The sequence below is a fragment of the Oreochromis niloticus genome, linkage group LG3 (genome assembly GCF_001858045.2).
Source record: "Oreochromis niloticus isolate F11D_XX linkage group LG3, O_niloticus_UMD_NMBU, whole genome shotgun sequence".
Taxonomy (NCBI): domain Eukaryota; kingdom Metazoa; phylum Chordata; class Actinopteri; order Cichliformes; family Cichlidae; genus Oreochromis; species Oreochromis niloticus.
The window spans coordinates 41,288,403-41,309,913 of NC_031967.2; the positions used below are offsets into that span (position 1 = coordinate 41,288,403).

The 21,511-nt window shown below is 38.8% G+C and overlaps 2 protein-coding genes across 2 annotated transcripts in view; one reads left to right on the forward strand and one right to left on the reverse strand.

Moving 5' to 3' along the window:
• The first annotated feature begins 2,745 nt into the window (after nucleotides 1-2,745).
• On the forward strand, nucleotides 2,746-9,050 carry LOC100700947 (toll-like receptor 13). Its single transcript, XM_019363297.2, has 4 exons — nucleotides 2,746-3,192; nucleotides 4,758-7,295; nucleotides 7,678-7,795; nucleotides 7,885-9,050. The coding sequence occupies exons 2-4, from the start codon at nucleotides 4,826-4,828 to the stop codon at nucleotides 8,129-8,131; spliced, it is 2,835 nt and encodes a 944-aa protein (XP_019218842.1). The 5' UTR covers nucleotides 2,746-3,192; nucleotides 4,758-4,825; the 3' UTR covers nucleotides 8,132-9,050.
• Nucleotides 9,051-13,749: 4,699 nt separating this feature from the next.
• The window catches only part of rnf150b (ring finger protein 150b), a 30,296-nt gene continuing 22,534 nt past the window's right edge, over nucleotides 13,750-21,511 (reverse strand). The window contains exons 5-6 of the mRNA XM_003456457.5: nucleotides 20,705-20,960; nucleotides 13,750-19,760 (exon numbers count right to left, since the gene is read on the reverse strand). Of these exons, the coding sequence (XP_003456505.1) occupies nucleotides 19,642-19,760; nucleotides 20,705-20,960 (375 nt within the window). The 3' untranslated portion in view covers nucleotides 13,750-19,641. The remainder of the gene's footprint in view (nucleotides 19,761-20,704; nucleotides 20,961-21,511) is intronic.

Below are 21,511 nucleotides of genomic sequence, written 5' to 3' on the forward strand. Positions count from 1 at the left end.
TGCTGGACACTATAATGCGATCAAACAAACACTTGATGGTTTCCTTTCTTCTGCTGTCCTTCTCAGATAAGCTGAATACCAATACAACGTTAGCAACAGGTTCCTCAACAAAGAAAAACAAAACACCGCTGCACCCCGAGATCAGCATGATAGATAACGAAAGCTGGCCTCTGCTACTCATTTCACTTCTGTTTTTATTTTGTTGTAAAAAGCAAGTGAAGGGTTACTTCACTTGCTTTTTCACTGAACAACTGCACAGTTCTCTATACTGAACATTCAAATTATGTTCTAGTTACATCCTGATTGAGTTGCACATATCGCTCCCATACTACTGCCATGTAAAAACAGAAAGCTTAGGGCATTAGGACTTGCTGTTAAATAGCTCAAAGGAAGCAAATCTAATTTGGTGTTAACTCTGTTCACCATATTTCCTCATTTGCAGCTGATGGACTTAAGCAACTATATCACTGACGCTGAGTAGAATGTCTAAGACATTTACAACATCACTGTACTTGGGTCAAAGTTATGAAACAATACTGCAAACAGCTCATTCAAGTCAAGATCTTTAGCTATGCGTCATAAAAAGGTGGATAGGTAAAGATTTCACAGACATCACCTCCCAAATTCCTCCTCTAATAGTTTTTGATGTAATATTTAGGAAAACTGGCGGTCTAAATGACATCCTGCTAAAGTCTTGGTCTAATCTCACTGAGCTCAGTTACCTGGTCCCAGCTGCTCTCAGAGGACTCTTCACGCCAGAACTCTTAGACCTGAGCTTCAACATTTTCAGTGAACTAACACACTGAAAAGCAATTACATTTTCAAAATCTGAACAATTTGACAGTTCTGAAAACAAAATCTCATTTTATTTGTTGGTAAAACCTTAAATTTATAAAACCTGGAGTTTTTGACAGAATGGTTTCTCGAAGCTTTTAAGAGGGTTCAGGCATTCAGGGATCTGTCTTCCCTCCATTACTTGAATTTAGTATAAGACAAATGATACAATGTTCATAATGGGGTGTTCAAACCCCCAGCTGTTCACAGCAGATGACTGTTCCTCCTTCAGCCTGGTTCTGCTGGAGGCTTATTTCTATTAAAATGGAGTTTTTCCTTTGCACGGTCACCAAGTACTCGCTCAAAGGGGCGGTCATCTGATTGTTGGTGTTCTTCTCTATTATTGTAAGGTCTGTTATACAATATAAAGCACATTGAGGTGAATGTTGTTGTGAGTTGAGACTATAAATAATAATGCATTGAACTGAATTAAAATCTCAAGTCTTCATTTGGTATGTGAGCGTTATGATGAAAAGAAAGCAAATGCAAAATTAGAAAGTTAATATCTAGCCTTACTATACTTATATGACTATAATTGGAATGTTTCAGTAATCAGGTAAAACAAACTTGTGTCAGTGTCCAAATATATACGGACCCAACTATAATTAACATGTGACCTTCAACATATGTTGCCAGGTTATGTTGTAACTTATCCGTCACCAAAATTTGCATCTACAACAGAATTTTGTTCCGTTAACCTTGCATATGCTCTGATCCAGGATGCCATGACAGTTAACTAGCAGAGATTTCTGCAGAGCTAAACTCTACTCTTTTAAAACCAGTGAGTAGCTTTTGACCAAGTTGTCAGTCTTCAAATATCTAGATCTGGCATTCCAAATGCATTTTTGGAGTAAAATGCGATCGCTACTCTTGTTTCGACACCGTAGCAGCTATTCGTAGATAGAAGAGCAGTCATAGAAAGAAAAAAATATAATGGTGTGGAAAAACTTTCAGGATTAGTGAAAAGAGGAAGTTTAGCTTTCCAACAATAGCATTTAGATGAAGTAAGGAACAGGAGTCCTGTTGCTTTGTGAACTTTTGATCTATAAAAAAAAAAAACTGAAGCATTTGTATCATTAGTTTCTGTGGTGCAGACAGAGTCTCCAACACCGCTAACCCTCCACCTCTTCAAGCAATTCTCTGACCCAAGCTTCACCATGAACGCTGTAGAGGCAAAAAATGAGAAAAAATACCCTAAGCTTTTTGTTATTATATGGCAGACAAATATTGTAGATTTAGTATTGGAGCAATATGTGCAATTCAATCATAATCATTAAAAATTCAATTTGACGTGAGGTTTAGTTTTGGGAATGTCACTGGATTAGCAGTGAGGTCTTCGTTGCACATATAACTGGCATGTCTTTTGAATTTTCAGTAAAGAGTAAAGTAACCTTTCACTTGCTTTCTTACAATGAAATAAAAACAGAAGTGAAATAAGCAGCAGAGGCCAAGATCTGTTTTGTTGATCTTGGGGAGCAGAAATTTTTTAGCTGTTTCCTGGGCAGGTGTGGGAAAATCCTTCGTTAGACAAAAGGCCTGGAGTGGATTTGAGGTGGATTTGAGGTGTTACCTAGTTTCATATGAGAAGGGTAATAAAATAAAGGCAAGTCAGTGGTTCTGTTTTTTCAGCTTTGAGACTGAATGTTGTGACTCACGTGCTGCCATTTTCTGTGGCTAGACAAGCTAAATGATGGCATCATCCTCGTCAAATGGGGATAGATACAGACCAGTGTCTTGGACGCCCCTGGGTGAGGAAACTTTTGCGCAGTGATGTACATGACATTTCACACAGGATATACAGAAACATGAAGTATTATTAGTGAGTGTTCTTAAAGACCACAAAGTAGAAACAGGAAGCAAGCAACCCATTTGTGTACACAGGCCTTAAGCTATTCACTTAAGATGTGAGGGCAGGAAGGAAGGCTGCAGAGCAAAACTTTTCTGGACTTCAAAAATGCTAAAATGTTTAAATCAACTAAAACAAATTTTTTGAAAAATCCCTTTCAATAAATAAAATTGGACAACGGTCGAGGCTCATCTAAAATACTGGGGAAAAAACTATGAAAAAACAAAAGGAAAAAAGAAGACATGCATGCAAGCTGCAGAAAGTAATTTTTTTTTCATTCTGGTGTTTTACTTCATGGACCAGTCAAACTTGGGTTTGAGTAGACAGACTGCAGAAGTAGCATCATCTGTGGGAGTGAACCATCCAACTTCCTCTTCCTTGTACAAGTGATTCACTCTGAATTTACTCCATTATAATTTGTCAGATTGACCTCAATGGTTACAGCTTGGGGTTTTTTTCTTCTTTTTTTTCTGTAATTAAGCTGGTGAAAGAAACAACAGTCTTTGGAACAGGTAAGTTTCTTTTATCTTGCTTAATGAAAAACCACTGACCATATATATATATATGGTCAGATTTAATGCAAATAACATTTACTTTGCAAGACAATTTAAACTGGACTTTTTTTTTATTAGAAATGGAACAACTTAACTCTAAAAAAGTATATTAAAAACAAATTACCCATAGTAAGATCTACTTTAAGTCTAAAATAGTTATGCTAATATTTTATTACTGAATTACTGCAATTCTAATCATAATATGTAAGAAAATTCAAAATTATCCTCAGGTGGAGTTAATTTAAGTGTAAACTGTTGGACTGTGTTGGTACATTTACACGTCACATGACACAAAGAATAGTAAGTAAAATATAGGTTAAGCAGTGTGCAGGTTTGTATTGTGTTATCTATGGTTTGTGGATATGGTCGTTGGAATTCTGTATTTTTCAGAGTTTGGGTATCTACGTCCATGTACTTTATCCGAGATGTTTTCTGAGAATCCGTAGCATGAAATAACTTTAGGCTGATGAGTGACTAGAAAGTAGAGGTTAAGCAGTATTAAAGCAGGCAAGTTATTTTATTTTGAACTTAATCAGCAACTGCTCTAGGTTACCAACCAAGCAAGCAATATTTGTTTATGACCAGAGTCAAAAAGTGCTACATACAAGGTAACCTTTATGTAGCACCTCATCTCTGCTGCTTCATATTTGTTCCCTAAAGTGGCGCCATCTGCTTGGCCTAGCTCTGCTAGTTCACTAATGTCAAGAAAAGAGTTTTTGGGAGTTCTTTTAATCAGAATGGTTTGGGTTTTTTAAAAAAAGAAACTGACTGTGTATTAAAATGACACTAACATAGGTATGTACATTTTTTATTAAGTCCATGCCATCACCTATGGATATCTGTAAATCTAACCCTTTGCCATGACCTGTAAATACACTGGCTAAGCATCATTTTTAAATGTGAACAGTGAAGCTTCCTCATATATGGCCTGTGGGCCACACCCAGCCCGTGACACAATTATATCTGGCCTTTGAGATAAATTCATGTGTCATGTGTTATTAATGGCCCATTGGTATATGGGAGCTTAAACTTCAGCCTTGCTAAAAATCCATGCAGACAGGGCAGGGATTTTTTTTATGGGCACACCATGCAGCCAATCACATGCAAAGACAGACTGGGGTCATGCCAATATGTGAAAGAAGGAAGGGGGGTAGACATTCTGAAGACTACACTCGGTGTAAAGTACAGAGAGAAGGGGAACGCATGCGTGTTGGGAAAAAGTGAAGAAATTAGAAAAACGTGAAGTGAGCATCATCTGGCTGCAATTCAATGATACTGGAGACTTCAAAGCTGGGTGCAGAATTTATCAAATTAGGAGCTGGCTATTTTTATTTTCAGTCATTTTCCATTGTGAAGGACAAAAGGTTTCAAACTTGTCCAGGCCTTAAATCTCATTTGTTCCCCCTAGTAGTAGTAAATGTATTTAAAGGCTTTTATGAAAACACTGAATGAAAAATTGCTTCCTTGAAAAAGGTGTGAATGCTGAATTGTAAAGAGTAATTTTTTTCTCCTATCATTTTCAGATGTTATGAACAACTAAATATTGCCCCTTCGAAGTTTGTCCAAAAACTGAAGTAAACAGCATTTCACCATGCTAGCTACAGGAAGTTGGTCTCTGCTACTCATCTCATTTCTGTTCTGCTTCTGTTTCTATAACCCCACACATGCTTTTTCACTGAAAAACTGCACAATTCCCTATCCTCAAAAGGGAAATACTACATCCATTGTATGCACAGACCGTGACCTCACTGCTATTCCAGATGACATTCCCAGAAATGCAACATCACTGAATGTCTCCTCAAATAAGATTTCAAACATCACCTGCAAAGATTTAAGAGATTTATCTAAGCTCAAATTTGTATACGCTGAAAGTAATGTGATTGTACACATTGATGATGGAGCTTTTGCAGACTTGGCAGAGTTAACGGTTCTAGTCTTGGCTAGAAATAACCTCTCAAAGGTGACAGAAAATATGTTTCAGGGTCTTTCCAAATTAAAAGAATTATCTTTGAATAACAATCTGATCTCATCCATCTCGCAGGCAGCCTTTCAGTCCCTGGTCAGCATAACCTCAGTAGATCTGAGCTACAATTCTCTGTCTGAAATTGCAATTATTGTTCCAGTATTAACACTTCCACATTTACAAAATTTGTCCATTGGGGGAAATCCTTTTACCTCTTTTCAGTCCTCTGACCTGCCTTTAAATAGCTCAAACCTTAGGGAACTGGATATAATTTGGTGTAAACTCAGAAAGTTCAGTATTACAAAAGACATGTTTCCTCATCTGCAGTTACTGGACTTCAGGAGATGTAATAGTAAGATTGAATGGAATGTAACAAATAAAACATTCTTGAGGAGCCTAACTTCACTCTACTTGGATGGCAATAATGTTACTTTTAAGGCATACAGTGAGATGCTAAAGACTGCTGACTCACTTAAGCATCTTAAACTGTACTTCATGCAAATCCCAATAAAATCCGGTCTTATAGATATCGCCTGCCGGATTCCTTCTCTACAAAGTCTCGATATAGGGAGTAGCAAAATTATCCATGCAAATGATAACCTGCTGCGGAATTGCTCCAAAATTACTCAGCTTAGGTTACCTTTTAATAAGATGACCACAATGTCTGATCGTGCACTCCAATCAATGACACGGCTCAAACACCTGGACCTGCAGAAGAACGTTCTAACCAAAGTGCCACTTGCTCTCCGGGGACTCTCCACATTGGAAGTTCTGGACCTGAGCTTCAATGTCATCAGCGAACTCAACAGCTCTGACTTTAAAAATCTGAGGGCACTCACACACCTCAATCTAAACCACAATCGCATTTCCCGAATCACATCGCATATTTTTCAAAATCTGCCTCATTTGAAAGCCCTGAAAATAGAAACGAATGGAATTTTTTCTTTTGAGCATAGCTTCAAAGGACATTTAGAAAAACTAAAATATTTGTATTTGAACAACAACACTTTGACAGATTTGCAGCAAGGAGACTTCAAAAAACTCCATTCCCTCGATCACTTGGAATTACAATCAGACGACAGTTGCATTGATCATTCGGGAATATTTGAAGGACTTAAAAGTCTCCAAACTCTTAAAGTGTCATGTAGGGGTTACGTAAAAGAGTATTTTAGGGGACTAACAAACTTAAATACTCTGGTCTTCCATATTACCAAAAATCAGAACATACAACATCATGCACATCCTTTCTCATATTTAACCAAATTGAAGAAACTTATTATCTTTGATAAAAGGGAAACTCACGAGGAAATTCCGTCAGACGTACTTAATGGTCTGACATCTTTAGAGTACTTATGGATGGAGAAATTTTTTATGGGGTCATTGCACCCTGAGACATTTAAATACACCCCCCAACTGACGTCTTTGAAGATATCTAATAGTGAGATTTCAAATTTAACATCTGAAGTGTTCTGGCCTGTCCCAAACCTGACAATGCTCGACCTCTCCAACAACAAACTCAGATCTTTGGATTTCCTGGCTGACGCCAAACTGCTGGCACTCACCTGGCTGAAACTCAGCGACAATACATTGACACTAGTCAGTCAGAATGTGATCAGCTCCCTCCCTGCTTTAACCTATCTGGATCTAGCTTTCAACCGTCTAACATGTGAGTGCTCTAGCATTGAATTTAACAGGTGGATTCAAAGCAGCAACCAGACACAGGTCATTAATGCTCACCAGTACACTTGTGCATTTCCTGTGAGCCAACAGGGGAAAAAATTCCTGGACTTTGATATCGACTCCTGTCGGATGGATGCTAATTTTCTCTGCTTCATTTCTAGCTTTTTTCTAGTTGTGCTTACTCTTCTTATATCCTTCATTCACCACTTCCTGAGGTCACACCTCACTTATGCCTACTACCTCTTCCTGGCCTTTCTCTATGATAATAAGAAGAGGAAGAAAGGTATTCCTCACAGCTACGATGCCTTTGTCTCCTACAATGTTCATGATGAAGCTTGGGTCTGCGGAGAGTTGCTTCCAGAGCTGGAGGGTCAGCAGGGCTGGAGACTCTGTCTGCACCACAGAGACTTTGAACCAGGTATAGATGCTTTTCTCATCACTATGAAATGCTGGAAATGAGAAGCTGAAATGTTGATTCTGACTGTTTGAGTCAAAGTCATGCTCTCTCTTCTGCATCACTCACTTCCTCTTAACATCTTTGTCAGCAATTTAAACTTCTTTTTTTGAGACTCGGTTTGGACCCATTTCTGTTTTTTATTTCTATAATTGTTAGTTGGCATAAAAACTTAACAACCACGCTTGATGTGAAATCAGCACGACAGCCAGTGCAGATTTTTCAAAACCAACAGACACAATTTAATCAAGACCAAGAATTGTTCTTTTAATTTCCCAAGCAATTCACCTGCCATTTCTATTGTGCATTTTTTGGTGATCTTATCTTATCTTCTTATCTTAAACAGGTAAGCCCATTGTCGAAAACATCACAGATGCCATCTATAACAGCAGGAAGACTATCTGTGTGATCAGCCAGCACTACCTGCAGAGCGAGTGGTGCTCCAGAGAGATCCAAATGGCCAGGTGTTGTCAACATCTCTGTCCTTGCACCCAATGATGTCACTATGTTCCTGTGCTTATTCACCTGTCTGTTCTGTGTGTGGTGTCTTTAGCTACCGTCTGTTCGATGAGCACAAGGATGTGTTGATCATGGTGTTTCTGGAGGACATACCAGCCAAGCAGCTGTCTCCGTACTACCAAATGAGGAGTCTGGTGAAGAAGCGCAGCTACCTGAGTTGGCCACAGGCTGTTCAGCACACTGGAGTCTTCTGGCAGAAAATACAACAAGCTCTCAAGAGAGAAGAAACCCCTGCTGTGCACAGGCGCCTCCTCACTGGACACCAGAGAGTCATCCAGTGAGATTTAACCCAGGTGGAAAATCAATGATTGTATATATCAGTCAGTCAAACAATCAACTGATCCTTTATTTGTCACATGCAAAGTTATGCATACATGTTGCGTGTTACACGTACAGTTACCTGCAGTGAAACTGGACCCCTTCCGACCATAGGTACATAGCACAAACATCACATTGGAAGAGAGGTCGGAGAGAGGTAGAATGGTAAGAAAAACAATGAAAAATACACAACATCAGGGACAAGAGGAGAAAAAAAGGCCCTTCCCATCACTTCAATCATAGCAGCCAGTCTTGTGGGGGTTTGAACAGCAGTAACAGCTTTCTTTAAGCCAGGGCCAAGCCAGCACTGATAAGCAGGAACCCTGTTATCATGGTTCAGAATAGGGAGATATCTTTGATGTCCTCAATCAACAGTCCCGCCAGGCACTCGACGCGCAACTTGCTCCACCCGTCCATCATGCAGGAAACGTCCCTGCAGGATAATCGGACTCTCGCAAGCCCAGGCTTCTCGTTGAGAATAGGGTGTCAATTGCGTTAAGGGACCAGTTGTTCAAATTCATAATTTTATTCCATATAAAAGCGCTAGCTTCTGGGCCACAGAGGTGAAGCTAATGCAGGAGCGGCTAAACATGCATTACTTCTAATGCCCAGCAGGGGGGAACTCCTGTGGTTTCAATAAAGGTGGTGCTAGAAGGGAAAACAGCCCTGTGCTGCCTTGACCTGTGACCTTAGTGAACACTTTCTGGTCTGGTGGACTTTCCTGGAGTGCCATCTGCTATTTACTATTTTTTTCTTGCCGTTAAAGTGTAAATAAAAGTTTTTTTCATCGTTGATATGCTTGAAAGAAATGCTATGATAATATGTGTTATAACATGTCACATGAGAAAGCTGTAATAAAAGCAAAACAATGTTTTTACATGACAGTAGTTGCATGTTTTATTTATTACATCATTTTTATTGTTCCCATTGACAGCACCAAAAGTGTTTTTAAAAAATCATAACCATAAATGTCATAATGGTGTTGTTCTCCCCCCCCCCCCCCAAATAATTTATTGTGATAGGCTAGGACATTTGGATCTTGTACTGTGCTTAAACCTAACTGCCCAGTAGCGACAATATTTGAGGTCAATTTTATTCTAATTCAAGTTACTTGAATTGGATGATAGCCATGGTTTCAGGTCAAAGAATTTTACTTCTGTCATTGTTTACAGATAAATATTTGAAAAACATAATAAAAAAGCTATTTTATCAGACAATAGCCAATGGTTTTCAAACAACTCTTGAGAAAATCTGTTCCCTCTTTAATTCTCCACAAAGAACTCTTACCTGTGTTCTCAAACTTGATAGGCCAGTACAAGTCAGAACAAACAAAAAGGTTACCGAAAGGCTTGTCTTTGTCTTTTAGAGTTTGTCACCTAAAAACTAAGAGCTTTTTGTGTGGGGCCTGCTGACAGCAGTCTTCAGCTACATCAGTGGTTCTCAGATGCTGAGGCCTTGGAATTTTTATTTTTCATAATTAACACAACATTTATAATTAAGTATATATTCATACTTTCCAGACACTCATTTGACAACACTGAATTTAACACAAAGAAATTTTTTTAACTCCTGAAACAGAATCATAAAGGGCCCGATTGTGTGAATAAAAAAACCCATTAGTTTATTATTTCAAACAGATACTTTTAAGTGCAACTGTGCAATTCATATACTCATATAAAAGGAAAAAAAATGCCAGCTTTACCTCAGACTGAAGCCGTAGTCGCACCGCAGAAAAACAAGGTTGGGCTAGTGATGCATATTCTTTAATGTGTGATAAAATTGTGTTTTCAGCCACTGACTCTGCTCATATTCTTCCAAAAATACTGCACATACAATAGTGGAACACATCGTAGTTGTCTAAATGCCACGGCTCAGAGAAGTCCGAATCCAGATTACTAACTTTCAGACTAACTCATCCTGACTCGTCATTTCTGCTTCCAGGAATTGAACGGCTGGATAGAAATTTGACCACTGTCCAGGAGAAGGGTGAATTGTTGGTCCAATACATCCAGTAACAGACATTTTTAACTATGCAATTAAAAGTAATGGACATGGTCATTGTTTGTTCACTGCAACTTGGAAACAAAGCCAGAGAAGATTACTTGCTCCCCTCACCTGTGACTCTCTACTCATATATTGGGCTTCAAGGATTCTGGAAATCTGTTTTCTTAAGCTGTAGTTGTAAAGATGCAACCTTGGCTCTGACTTGACTGGAGAAAAATTAGTTCACAGAAACAGGAAGGATTTGGAATGTTCATTCTATGATACAAAAGAAAGAGGAAGCTGGCTGGAAATTTCTATTTTTAATGGTTATGCTTGCTATTGTGTTAAATATTGCAAGCAAATGGAAATTTAAAAAAAAAAAAAAAAAACTGCTCTAGAGGATGGAAGCATTAATCTCTTTGTAAGCTTATTGGTGCAGCCCTCCAGTAAATATATTCATCCCTTTAAAATACGCTACAGAGCCAGTCCGATACATCGTATCCCAGCTGCTCTGATCATAATGCTCTGGATGTGTTCAGAGTAGCGAGCTTGTACAAGGCATGTATCAACTAAGTACAAGTTCTGAATGGAAAAGCCACCTTCACTTCTTAAAGCTGTGAGATGTTAAAATTTCAAATTTGTAATTGTTCCACTTTAGTTATTAGCAGGTACTTTAATATATTATAATTATAATTTCTTTTCTTTTAAATTCCCCTCTTGCCCCTGCAGGCGGTCTATCCTTCAACCTTGGGTCCTCTACCAGAGGCCTGGGACCTTGAGTGTCCTGCTCAGTATCTTAGCTGTTCCTAGGACTGCGCTCCTCTGGACCGAGATCTCGGATGTTGTTCCTGGGATCTGCTGGAGCCACTCGCCTGGGAGTCACTGCACCTAGTGGTCCGATTACCACTGAGACAGGGGTTGGCAACCCGCGGCTCTTTCATCCTTATACTGTGGCTCTGTGTGGCTTGGGAAAATAAATTATAAGTATTTAATTGAAGTATATTTTATTTGTGTTCTTTCTTTTTTAAAAATTGTAGTTCTAAATTGGAAGATTATTGTGATCTTGAAATATTAAAATAAAATTATATTTTATTATTTTTTGTCGCTCAAAATAAGCGTCACACTTCACACCAGAAGGCCGCTCTCGTTCAGAATCACAAATGGAGTGATACTGAGAACCTTCCAACACCAGACAAACTCGTGTTTGAAACACTGAATGCCATCCCTGACACATAAACATGAAGAAATATGCATTCGGAGTCATCTCAATCTTCAGATCAACATACTATGTGAGCAGATATTCTCCACCATGAACTATGTCAAAAACAAAACACAGCTCATGCCTCACAGACGACAGTTCACAGTCCTGAGCCTAAGAGAGCCTTTGGCAGTGACTGGCAGAGATGGGCAGTAACGCGTTACAAGAAACAAAGAAAATGGAGGAGAAATACGGACTTCTCAGAAAAGCTGTCATCACACTGTTTCTCTACTGCAGACACATCTCCAGGGACAAAGCTTCACTCAGACATACACAGACACACCTCAAGGCAGCAGTTCCTCTCCAGAGACGGCTGGTTGTGTCAGTCAACAGCCATGCTGGAAGTGATGGCACACAAGTGTGTAATGTATGTGTTTGTGTGTGTCAGTGAGTGAGAGACACAGATGTTAGGTGTGTCTTGACATTTTTTTGCAGGTAAATTCAAGATGCAGGTGCTGGTCCCATGGAATCACACAGTGCACGAAGACAAACAAGAAAAAGTGAGGAGAACCATTCATGTCACTGCCTTTTGTATCATTACCGCTCAGTAAAAACCAGGATTCTTTAAAATTCACATATGTTGTGGAGAATGAAGAAGTGCCAGCAGCTGTAATAAAAGAGTTTGTCCTTTTAGGAAGTTCACATTTTGAGCCAGACCTATTGCAAGAAAATGGAAGTTAATGCTTCCATCCTGTAGACTTTTTTTTTTTGCATTTTCTTTCTCTTTATAAGCTTGTTAGTCCAGCACTCCCAAACAATCCCAGTTTCTCATGGGAAAATTATTTGCCCACCTCTATTCTGATGTCTGTCAAGTTTGAAGTTTTTGTTTTTTTACAATTACATTTACAATCAATTAATTTACATCTAGTTTACACACCATTAGAGTTCTGAAAGGTTCACTGAGCTTTAAAGTCATTTACCTGGAACATATGTGTGTCATATGTCGCCTTCTTTATTAGCAGGTAAAATGTTATCAGGACCTTTTTTTTACTCGAACTTAATGGGGCACAGGTGGACTAAAGCTCAAACTGATATTAACTAAATGACAACAACAAAACATAATATATACATATATATATATATCCATCTATCTATCTATATAGATATATATATACCTGTATATATATATACACATTTCACTTGTGTGTGTAGGTGGCGGAAACAGTGACCACATTCGTGTGGAGATGAATTTGCTGAAGCCAGAAGAGAAATGAGGAGGTTAAAACTGAAAGTATAACACCATCTACTGGCTAACATGGAGCAAATAATATTTAAAGGCTTAATTTCAGAATTTCAGAACATTTGTCAGTTGTGCTGCCTTGATGTCACACAATCGTTGGTGCTTTTTTGCCATTTTAACTTAAGATGAGAGAAAAGTTTTGTTTCCTGTTCTCCTTTCATACTGGGTAAGACACTCAACATCAAGTAGTGAATTAGTAAAGGTGGTGACTCTGAACACAGGCTATGGTAAAATGCTATCCAAAATTCTTAATGTTTACCTTGAATCGATTTAAATTTTTTTCTTCTTGTAGAGGTTTCCTCACAGAGCAGCAATAAGGAATGCCTGATTCTGTATTACCTGAAGACCAGTGGAAACCAACCAGCTGTAATGCTGAGTCTTGAGGAAAGCTGTGACTAGAGTTTCTATGTAGTTCTGTACAGTTTCTGTTCTACTTCCAGTCTTAAAGTTGAACTACCAAAAACACGTCAAACCAGTACCTTGAAGTTTCAATGTACAACAGAAACCAAATACAATCTATGGTTCTAGTTCACTAACTTTGTTTGAAAAGCATAAAAATGACAGTCTCCATTTATTATCTGAAACAAAAAAAAATTATAGTAGATAAAGCAAAAAAGTAATGCAAAATATGAAAAAAAAATCTATATAACAATAATAATTACAAATAATAAAAATAGTTAACTGGATTTTTTTTTTTCTTAAATTGAGACTATGTATTTTGTAAACAATACTATGCACTTGAAAAGCTCCAGCAGGAAACAAAACAAACCAGTAAAATGAAGGAAAAGAAAAATTACATGGTACTAACTCTTTGTACCATTAGATAAACTAATGTTGGCTATTGTCCTTGTTTAGACTTGAAAACCACTAAAGGGCCATCTAAATGACACCTTATTGCATGCATTAAACCAACTATAACATGTGGATGCACAGAACAACATTAGAAGGTCAGGGATGTAGTCTGTTTGGCGAATGCATGGTTTGGGTTTGTTTCAGTATACAACAAGGAGTATATATGTGTATGCATGCATGCCTAATAACTGAAACCCACGACATTCAAGCATGAGACACAAACACCAGGCTGGAATAAAAACAAAAACTTGGGGTAAAACTTTATTTAAATTCTGTCCTGAATCAGGACACGTGCAACAACTGAAACACAGAAACAACATGGCGTCATACCGCCTTGTATTTACACGTGTGTGTATGTGTATTTGTTTTATGTTTGCGTGCATGGGACAATCACACACACTCACACACAAACGTTCTGGAAAACAAAAATCCACGACAATATTGAAGAAACGCACACATGATCTCATCGCAACCATCACCGCGGCTGCAAAGCACATGAATTCTCTCAGCTTTGTGAAAGGTTGGATTTCCTCCTTTCTCTAAACTGTAAGAAAAAAAGCAGAAATGTATTTAAAGTAACCTAAAATCAGCAATCTATAAACATGGCTCAGGGCTCATTTGCTTCAAGAAAAAAAAAGAAAAAAAAGAAGGTTAGGGACTTGGAACAAAAAGTAACAAAATCTAAAAGAGCAGATAGAAAAAAGGCAAAAACAGAAGCAGGAAACATGTAAAGACACAAAACAGAAGTGAGGTGAAGTTGAAGCAGAAGGAGTAGACTTTTGTAAAGAAGCAGAACAAATGCAAGGCGAGAAGGGAAAAAATAAAAATAAAAATCTGGGCAACCAATCAAACCACAGCGTACACAAGAAAAAATACCTAAACAAAAGAGCCAATCAGACGTCATTACTGGCAGTGACACAACAGTCCCCCCTTTGACTTTTTGAAAAACTCCTTTTTAAAGGACCTCAACTTCCATGTCATACCTATAATTACTGCCAATCACAAGGTTTGTCTCGTGGAATCACAGCCTCGCATCTCATTTATGATTTGTAGTCTTCACCATTTCACGTTAATGTGCAACATTAAAAATATAATTCTCATGTTTAGATGATTACCTCTAAACCTTTGTGATCACAAAAAGCAAGTTTATTAAGATTACATTATTTCTTTTGTATTCTTATTTCAAATAATTACATGAAGCTGATTACAAAATTTTATTATTTATTTATTAAAATGTCCAAAACGAGGGCTGCAATTTTCTGTCCATGTCTTCAACAGCAGGAAACGTCAAAGCTCGAGCTGTTTTGGGTTTTGTTTCCTGTCTGATGATGAATCAATTCCTCATTTTTAATGAGGAAATAATCTTTATTAAAGCATTCACATTAACCTCCTTCCTGGCATGCATTTTTAATTTTTCTGTGCTATTTGGGCTGATTGGGACCTGATGAATGTAAAACCAAAGAATTACTTTTTAATTTTTTTACCGGTTTCTTGTTCCTGAAATAAAGTGAGATCCACATAGGAGGACATTCGCTTTAAATTTCGATTGTACAGTGGCAGTATAATGTCCTTGTAAGTGGATATCAGGCCCCTGTAGAGCAAAATTTTGTATTTTGGTCAAGACAACCCAAAATGGGACAGATGTGGACACCAGGTCCTAGGAGGTTAAAGTTAACATGAGCAAGAAAACTTAACTTTCCTAAATATTTCTTAATTTGAAATAATGTATTAACAGGATACGAAAGATGAGTTTCATTAAAAATATTTTTGACTCCAGTTATAATTCAAAAGAAAAAAAAAAAGTAAGTAAAGGGCTGCATACAGTTATTATTATTATTATTATTATTGTTATCATCATCTATTAATCTGAAAAAAATATTTTCATCCACATGAAAAGGCCAAGCCGCTGTCGAGGGCATGCCAAAGTAACCTGTGGTGATTACCCAAATTTTATAAAAAAGTTGGCCGATCTGACGTCGAAACAGATCAGAAGTACACGATGATGCCAAAAGACAAAGTCTCAGTTTTTCTTCTGAACACCTAAAAGCAGAAATCCTGCTTTTATTTATTTATTTAATAAAAGCTCCGTTTTCTGTGACCTAAAATGCCATTTACATAAAATGAATAGATATTTCTCTAAACATTTGGGTACATGACGGCAGGGCCTTTAAGAGGCCATTAATAGGGTGCTGCCAGAAATTCTGCTGCTGCCATTTCATTCCTGAAATCTCAATTTTGGATGTTGCAAAACAGCTGATGGTGCTTTAAAGTGATTTCATTACAACTGACACCCATAAAAGATCGAAAAAACAACCTATACTGTATCTATTGAAAATAAAAAGAAATTCAGCTTTTTTTTTTCCCTTTCTAGAAAATGTAATTTGTTGTTGTTGTAGCTCCATAGGGCCCCGTTCATTCTGGACCATCTTGAGTCCTTCCCCACAGCCCCTTATGAAACCTGAGGTCTGGCCTCTATTATGAGTTCTCTGGGGGAACATGATGCCACAGCAGCATCAGTCTCTACTAGAAGAAAAGAGAAAAGTTCACTTCCACTGTATGGCAGCAGTCACACAGTAAGAGGATGAAAGTGCAAATGTCGATGCGCAGTTAAAGCTTATAACACAAAGCAACTTTAATTAAAACATCACTCACTGAAAATAGGCCAGGACAAGGCATACAAATCAGTCATCTTCATGTGTTATCAGCCCTCCACCATTCTAGATTCAGTCAGCTAGTGTTTACAGGATACTTGGTGACTGGTGGATCTTAGTGTGGACTAATTTCTCAGGTTTGAAGCTGAACCATGAAGACAGGAAAGGTGAAGTCTTGGAACTAAAGTCGGAGAATTTCACAACATAAATTCTGCTTCATTGAGAATCTGAGAGAAAAAGAAGCCACTGGGAGGACTGAAGACAGCCACACAACCATCGTCTTTGATTCCTGCAAATTTGTATCAGCTCGAATTTCCAAATATCAGTCTGTTCATCAAATTGCATTTCCTTTTAATTAGTTTTAAAAGACAAGTAAACAATAAACACAAGACTTAAATTTAGTCTTTTACTCTTGTCAGGACAAGATTTTATTTTATTTTTTCCTTGCACAACATTTAAATTTTTTATGTCTTCTTATTTAAGCATTGGAAGTTCTCATACGATCCAGTTTGCCTGGTGGACCAGTATAGCGCTGGTTTTCCAGTCTGCCCTTTGGTCTCATTTCTCTCACTTTTCATCAGGTTACAGCAAAGAGGAGAGGGGAAAGAAAAAAAACAAAACAAATCAGACCCAAAACCTTTTACAGAGAAGCTTATAACAACAGTTTAGGCTCATAGCATCAAGGTCCTTTGCAAACTGTATGTACAATTATACAAATAATCGATAATAATTGGTCAATGCTCAATCACATTGAGAATCATCCAGGCAACAGGTAGACTCGGGAGGGTGGGAAGGAAATCAGTCTTTTTTACAAAAATAAACGTCTCCTCTGGTATCAAAATAGACAACAATCTTTCTCATTTTCGGGAATCTCGTGGTGCCACCGACACCACAATGCGACCGCAGCCCTACACAGTCTGCGTACCAATTTGACAAACTGACAGTGATGCCATGTGGCAAAGTGGACTTGTGTTATATACTTTATTTATTTACATGTTCGGCTTTGAGCTGACGAACACATCCTGATGAAACGCGTTTCCACAAATCTGTCTCTAAAGCTCTAAAAGGATTTCTCTATGCCAGGTACTTTAATTCACAGGAGGTGCTGATGATTTCTTGATCTGTGGAAGTAGTAATAGTATCTAACCTCTACTGTGTGGTGTGCTGACTGCAGATTTGAAAGCGCTTCTTAGGTTTCCTAAGGTTCAGAGAGAGGATCCCTGACTAGCAAGTAAAGGACCCAATCCTTGATTGTCAGGGTTTAAAGGTAAATGTGTCTTTTAAAAAAAAAAAAAAGAAGGAAGGAAAAAAAAAGGCAGCATGAGGCCATGGTAACAGACACGTGTGGTCAGGCAGACGGATAGACGGCTGGACAGTCAAACAGCAAAACAAGGCAACGCTATAGACAGGGTTCCTACGTGGCATTTGGATGTATGACTGCCACAAAGTTTGCTTAGTTAAGGTTAAGGCGACGGAAGAATGACAAGGGAAGAGTTTCCACTGTGTACCTTAAAGGCTGGGCAGACGTTGATACCTCATTCCTAATTAAAATCAGTTCTACATTAATTGCACACTAATCAATGCAAAAATTGCAACAAAATACTTCTTGTAGCTGGAGTTGATCCAAAAAGTAGGAATCTCCAACAACCGTTTTAGACCAACGAGTTCGTCAGAGGTCACAAACCACAACAAACCGTCCCCGTGCTGTGTTCCACCTGAAGCTGAAAATCTCACGTTCACCTCAGAGAAGTCGGAGATTACAAATTCACTGTTTATGGCCAAATGACTCTACCTTGCTAGGGAACAAAATAAGCCCGTCATTCCAACTACTACAGCTGGAACGTGGTCAACTCTAAACTTCGATCCCAACTCGAACTTCTGATGTTAAAGGAATACAGCACACCAACTGCAAGCGTTGGAGTTTTTAAACTTCTGTTATTCCCTTCTCGTGCACCGTGGTGATAGAATTTTCCCAAATGGCATGCCAATAAAAACATTATCTGACCCGGCACTGGCCGAAGTATGGACTCGACTGCTACCTTTATTGCAATTGTATTTTGTGATTATGGGTTTGAAGAAGAAATCTCAAAAATGTCACATTTTCATCCCATTTTCTGAAATTGTTTTCACCTTCTAAGGTCTGACTGTTTTAAATATTTTAAAAGCTGATTGAAACATAACAGGATGTCTATTGACCCGATTACCCAGGGTGCACGATGTATTGCCTCCATATGAACCTCTTGTACTGAAATGCCACCGCTACAACAATCCAGAATTTTCTGTGGAGAACCGTAATCTACAAACCAAAATGTGGTTTAAACGTCATCGCTCTTGCAGACAAACATAGGAACCCTGTTTGGAAACCCAACTGTGGACAGAAAGCATCCAAACTAAATACTGTCAGAGTATTGTTAAGATAACGAAGCCTAGAATAACACAGACGGGGAAAAAGGGGGGGAAATTAAAATAAAACAATACTGCGTGTAATTGCCGTTCAATACTGCAGTCAAACTGTGGTAGTAATTATTTCAGGACAAAGCTACCTCTTTACATAAACTACAGACTGAAAAAAAGCCACTGCTCAGAGTAGCTTGTGTCCTTTCAAAATAAATGTCCACCTTTGCAAAATGTAAATCATCCACCGCAGATACTCACACACACATCACGAAACAGTGCCTGGCCTTTTTGCAGGCAAATTAAAATAAGCAGATTTAACAGTTTTCTAATAATGCGGACCTGGAGAGGAAGCGAGCAGTCCATCATGATTGGTTTAGCTGTTGTGCTTCCCTATTCGGGAAAACCAGGTAACAGAGAATATTCCAGGAGATCCAGAGAAAAGTTACCGAACAAAACCTTACTCTATATTCACGGACTGCATACAGAAATACAACCTAATGCTGCTTGAAAGTCCTCAAAGTCAGGAGACCAAAAAAAGTCTTGAAAAGTTTGGTGGCATTTGAAATGAAGGACTCGATCTATACTGCGGAAGCTTGTCAGGGTCAACGAAAGGTTCGTAAGGATATCAAGATGCGAGTCTGGCTGTTTTTAGAAACTGAGGCAGAGCTGCATTTAACCAAGACATCTGCAGACTGAGTTGCACTGGAGAAAAAACCTGGTTAAATCAAGAACCAAGGAAAGGACTGAGACACACTGGAAACACCCACTTAACTTAGTTCCAATATTTCTGGTCCAGACAAGTTGGTTTGGCGAAATCTTGTATCACATATCCATGTAGACGAGCCCAGAAGAACCCTGGTGTTGGATCTGGGTTTAGCATCCACTTGGAAAGAGAGAAAACCAGAACCAGATCCTAGGCCTAGCTCAGGTTTAGCTCAGTCGAATGCGGTCAGGTTTGGTTCAGATACATTTTTTTTCTCTTTCATCATTTTGTTTTTTTTAAATATAACAGTCAGGTCTGTTATTTAGCTAATCTGAACCTGATTAGAGTCTGGTTTGGGCCGGTTCTGGTTAGGTTCTGCTGTGCTGCTCTCAGGACTTGTCCACCAACTGAGGTTGCTCCAAAGACAATTCCTCATCTGACAGACCCGTTTCCACAGCGATGACAAATGATGCCACTGAGGCGCTGCTCGCCATTGGCTGGAGCTCACCTGAAAGAGAGAAAAAGAGGGCTATTCCTGAGTTTCTGGCGACTTAACTTTGTTTTTAATTCAGATTACAGAGTGGGTTCACAGTTTTCAGTTTCACGGCTGTCTGAAAGTCTTGTGTGAAACCCCTTCAAAAAGTAATGATAAATAGGTGCAGTCCAAACTTGGCCAGGTACAACCAGCTGTTCTGGTCTACAATAACAATGTAAAGTCATTTGAGAGCAATCCAATCTTGGTTTTGCTAAACAGAACCTAGAATTAAGACTCAGTGTTAATGTCTGTGGCTCAAGATCTCAGGCGGGTCATCTAATTGGCAGGTTGGTGGTTTGAGCCCTGCTCCAGTCTGGATGCTAAAGTATTCTTGGGCAAGACACTGAACACCCTCTATGTGTTCATTGGAGTATGAATGTTAGAAAGCACTTAGAAGTATAAAAAACTGCTTACATAACTGTGTGTGTGAGTAGGTGAATGGGATATGTTGTGTATAGACTTGCTTTGAGTGCTCAAGTAGAGCAGAATAGTGGTATATAAGAACCAGTCGAAAGGATGTTAGAAAGGATGACATTGAAGCATGACACAGACATGGTAGTAATACTTCCAGGACAAGACAAGAGAACATGTTTTTCTACAGAGAAATGAAAACATCACCAAAATCCTGCCAAAAGTGTCACATTAGCTTTATGTTTCTATAATAGATCGTAGTATGGGACACTTTCATTCAATAAAATTAAGCTAAAATTGTATTTCTGCTTCCTCTTTTGCAGTCACTCAAATAGAGTGCTGATTATCAAATAAAGAGGAAGTTTAAGGGCGTTATGAGGGTGAGGATGCATCACATAGCTCTGTAAAGTGTGAATTGCAGCAGCCATGACTGAAGCGAGTTATGGGGCAGAGACACCACTGGGTGTCAGTGTAAGAGCACTCATCAGATGGAGTGTGACAGTCACCTGTGTGGGTGTCTGTGGTGGCGGTCACAGGGCTGTCCCTCAGGGTGTCAGGGTCCTGGTAGTCCTGTGGGAGCCCCACCCGCCGCACGCCGGGGTCCAGCACCACAGAGGAGCCGCCCTCGCTCAGCGTGCCGTCGCTGGATGCCCCGGACACCACCGCTTCTAGTGCCAGAGCCCCAACGCCGCCCACCCCACTTACACGGCCCAGGTCAAGGTCGTAGTCCAGAGGCAGGTCGTCCAGACAGTCTGCGTTCAACTGTAGCAGAGCGACATGAAAGAACGCCACAGTGTGATTGTCCAGCAACAGGTGCCCACTGACATCATGTCATGCTACCTAAGATACAGTGAGGGTCTAACCAATCAACAACATGTGTGACAGTCATTTTTTAAAAGTTTCTTCGATCTATGTCAAAACTTCACATCTTTGTTCTGAGACACAAGCTAACCTCTACTTCAAAGCTTAAAAACGTTTTAGCTCTGAACACTGAGCGTCACAGATTGACTGAGTTCTGTTGCCAACACAGAAAAAATATTTTTACTGGAAAATAATAAAAAGTAATTTTTAAATCACTGAACAAATTCAACCTAAATGTTAAACACAATACAAAACAATGTCTAATGTAGTAAAGTAAACAGTTCCAGTACCAATGACACTCTTGTGTTATAACTGTCACTATTTAACATTTTATACTAGGTCTCTACTCTTTTTTTTATTCATTGCTTTAATGGCCAGTCCAACATCGGGCCATGGTATTTTTTTTTACAGTTTGCCAGCAACAAACTGTCAGACAAATATTCTCCACTGAT

What these genes read in the sequence shown, in the direction of transcription:
- LOC100700947 (XM_019363297.2), top strand. Translation starts at nt 4,826, where the DNA reads ATGCTAGCTACAGGAAGTTGGTCTCTGCTACTCATCTCATTTCTGTTC. An exon ending in CCACAGAGACTTTGAACCAG is followed by an intron (nt 7,296 to 7,677) that starts GTATAGATGCTT and finishes TATCTTAAACAG; the next exon opens with GTAAGCCCATTGTCGAAAAC. An exon ending in AGAGAGATCCAAATGGCCAG is followed by an intron (nt 7,796 to 7,884) that starts GTGTTGTCAACA and finishes TGGTGTCTTTAG; the next exon opens with CTACCGTCTGTTCGATGAGC.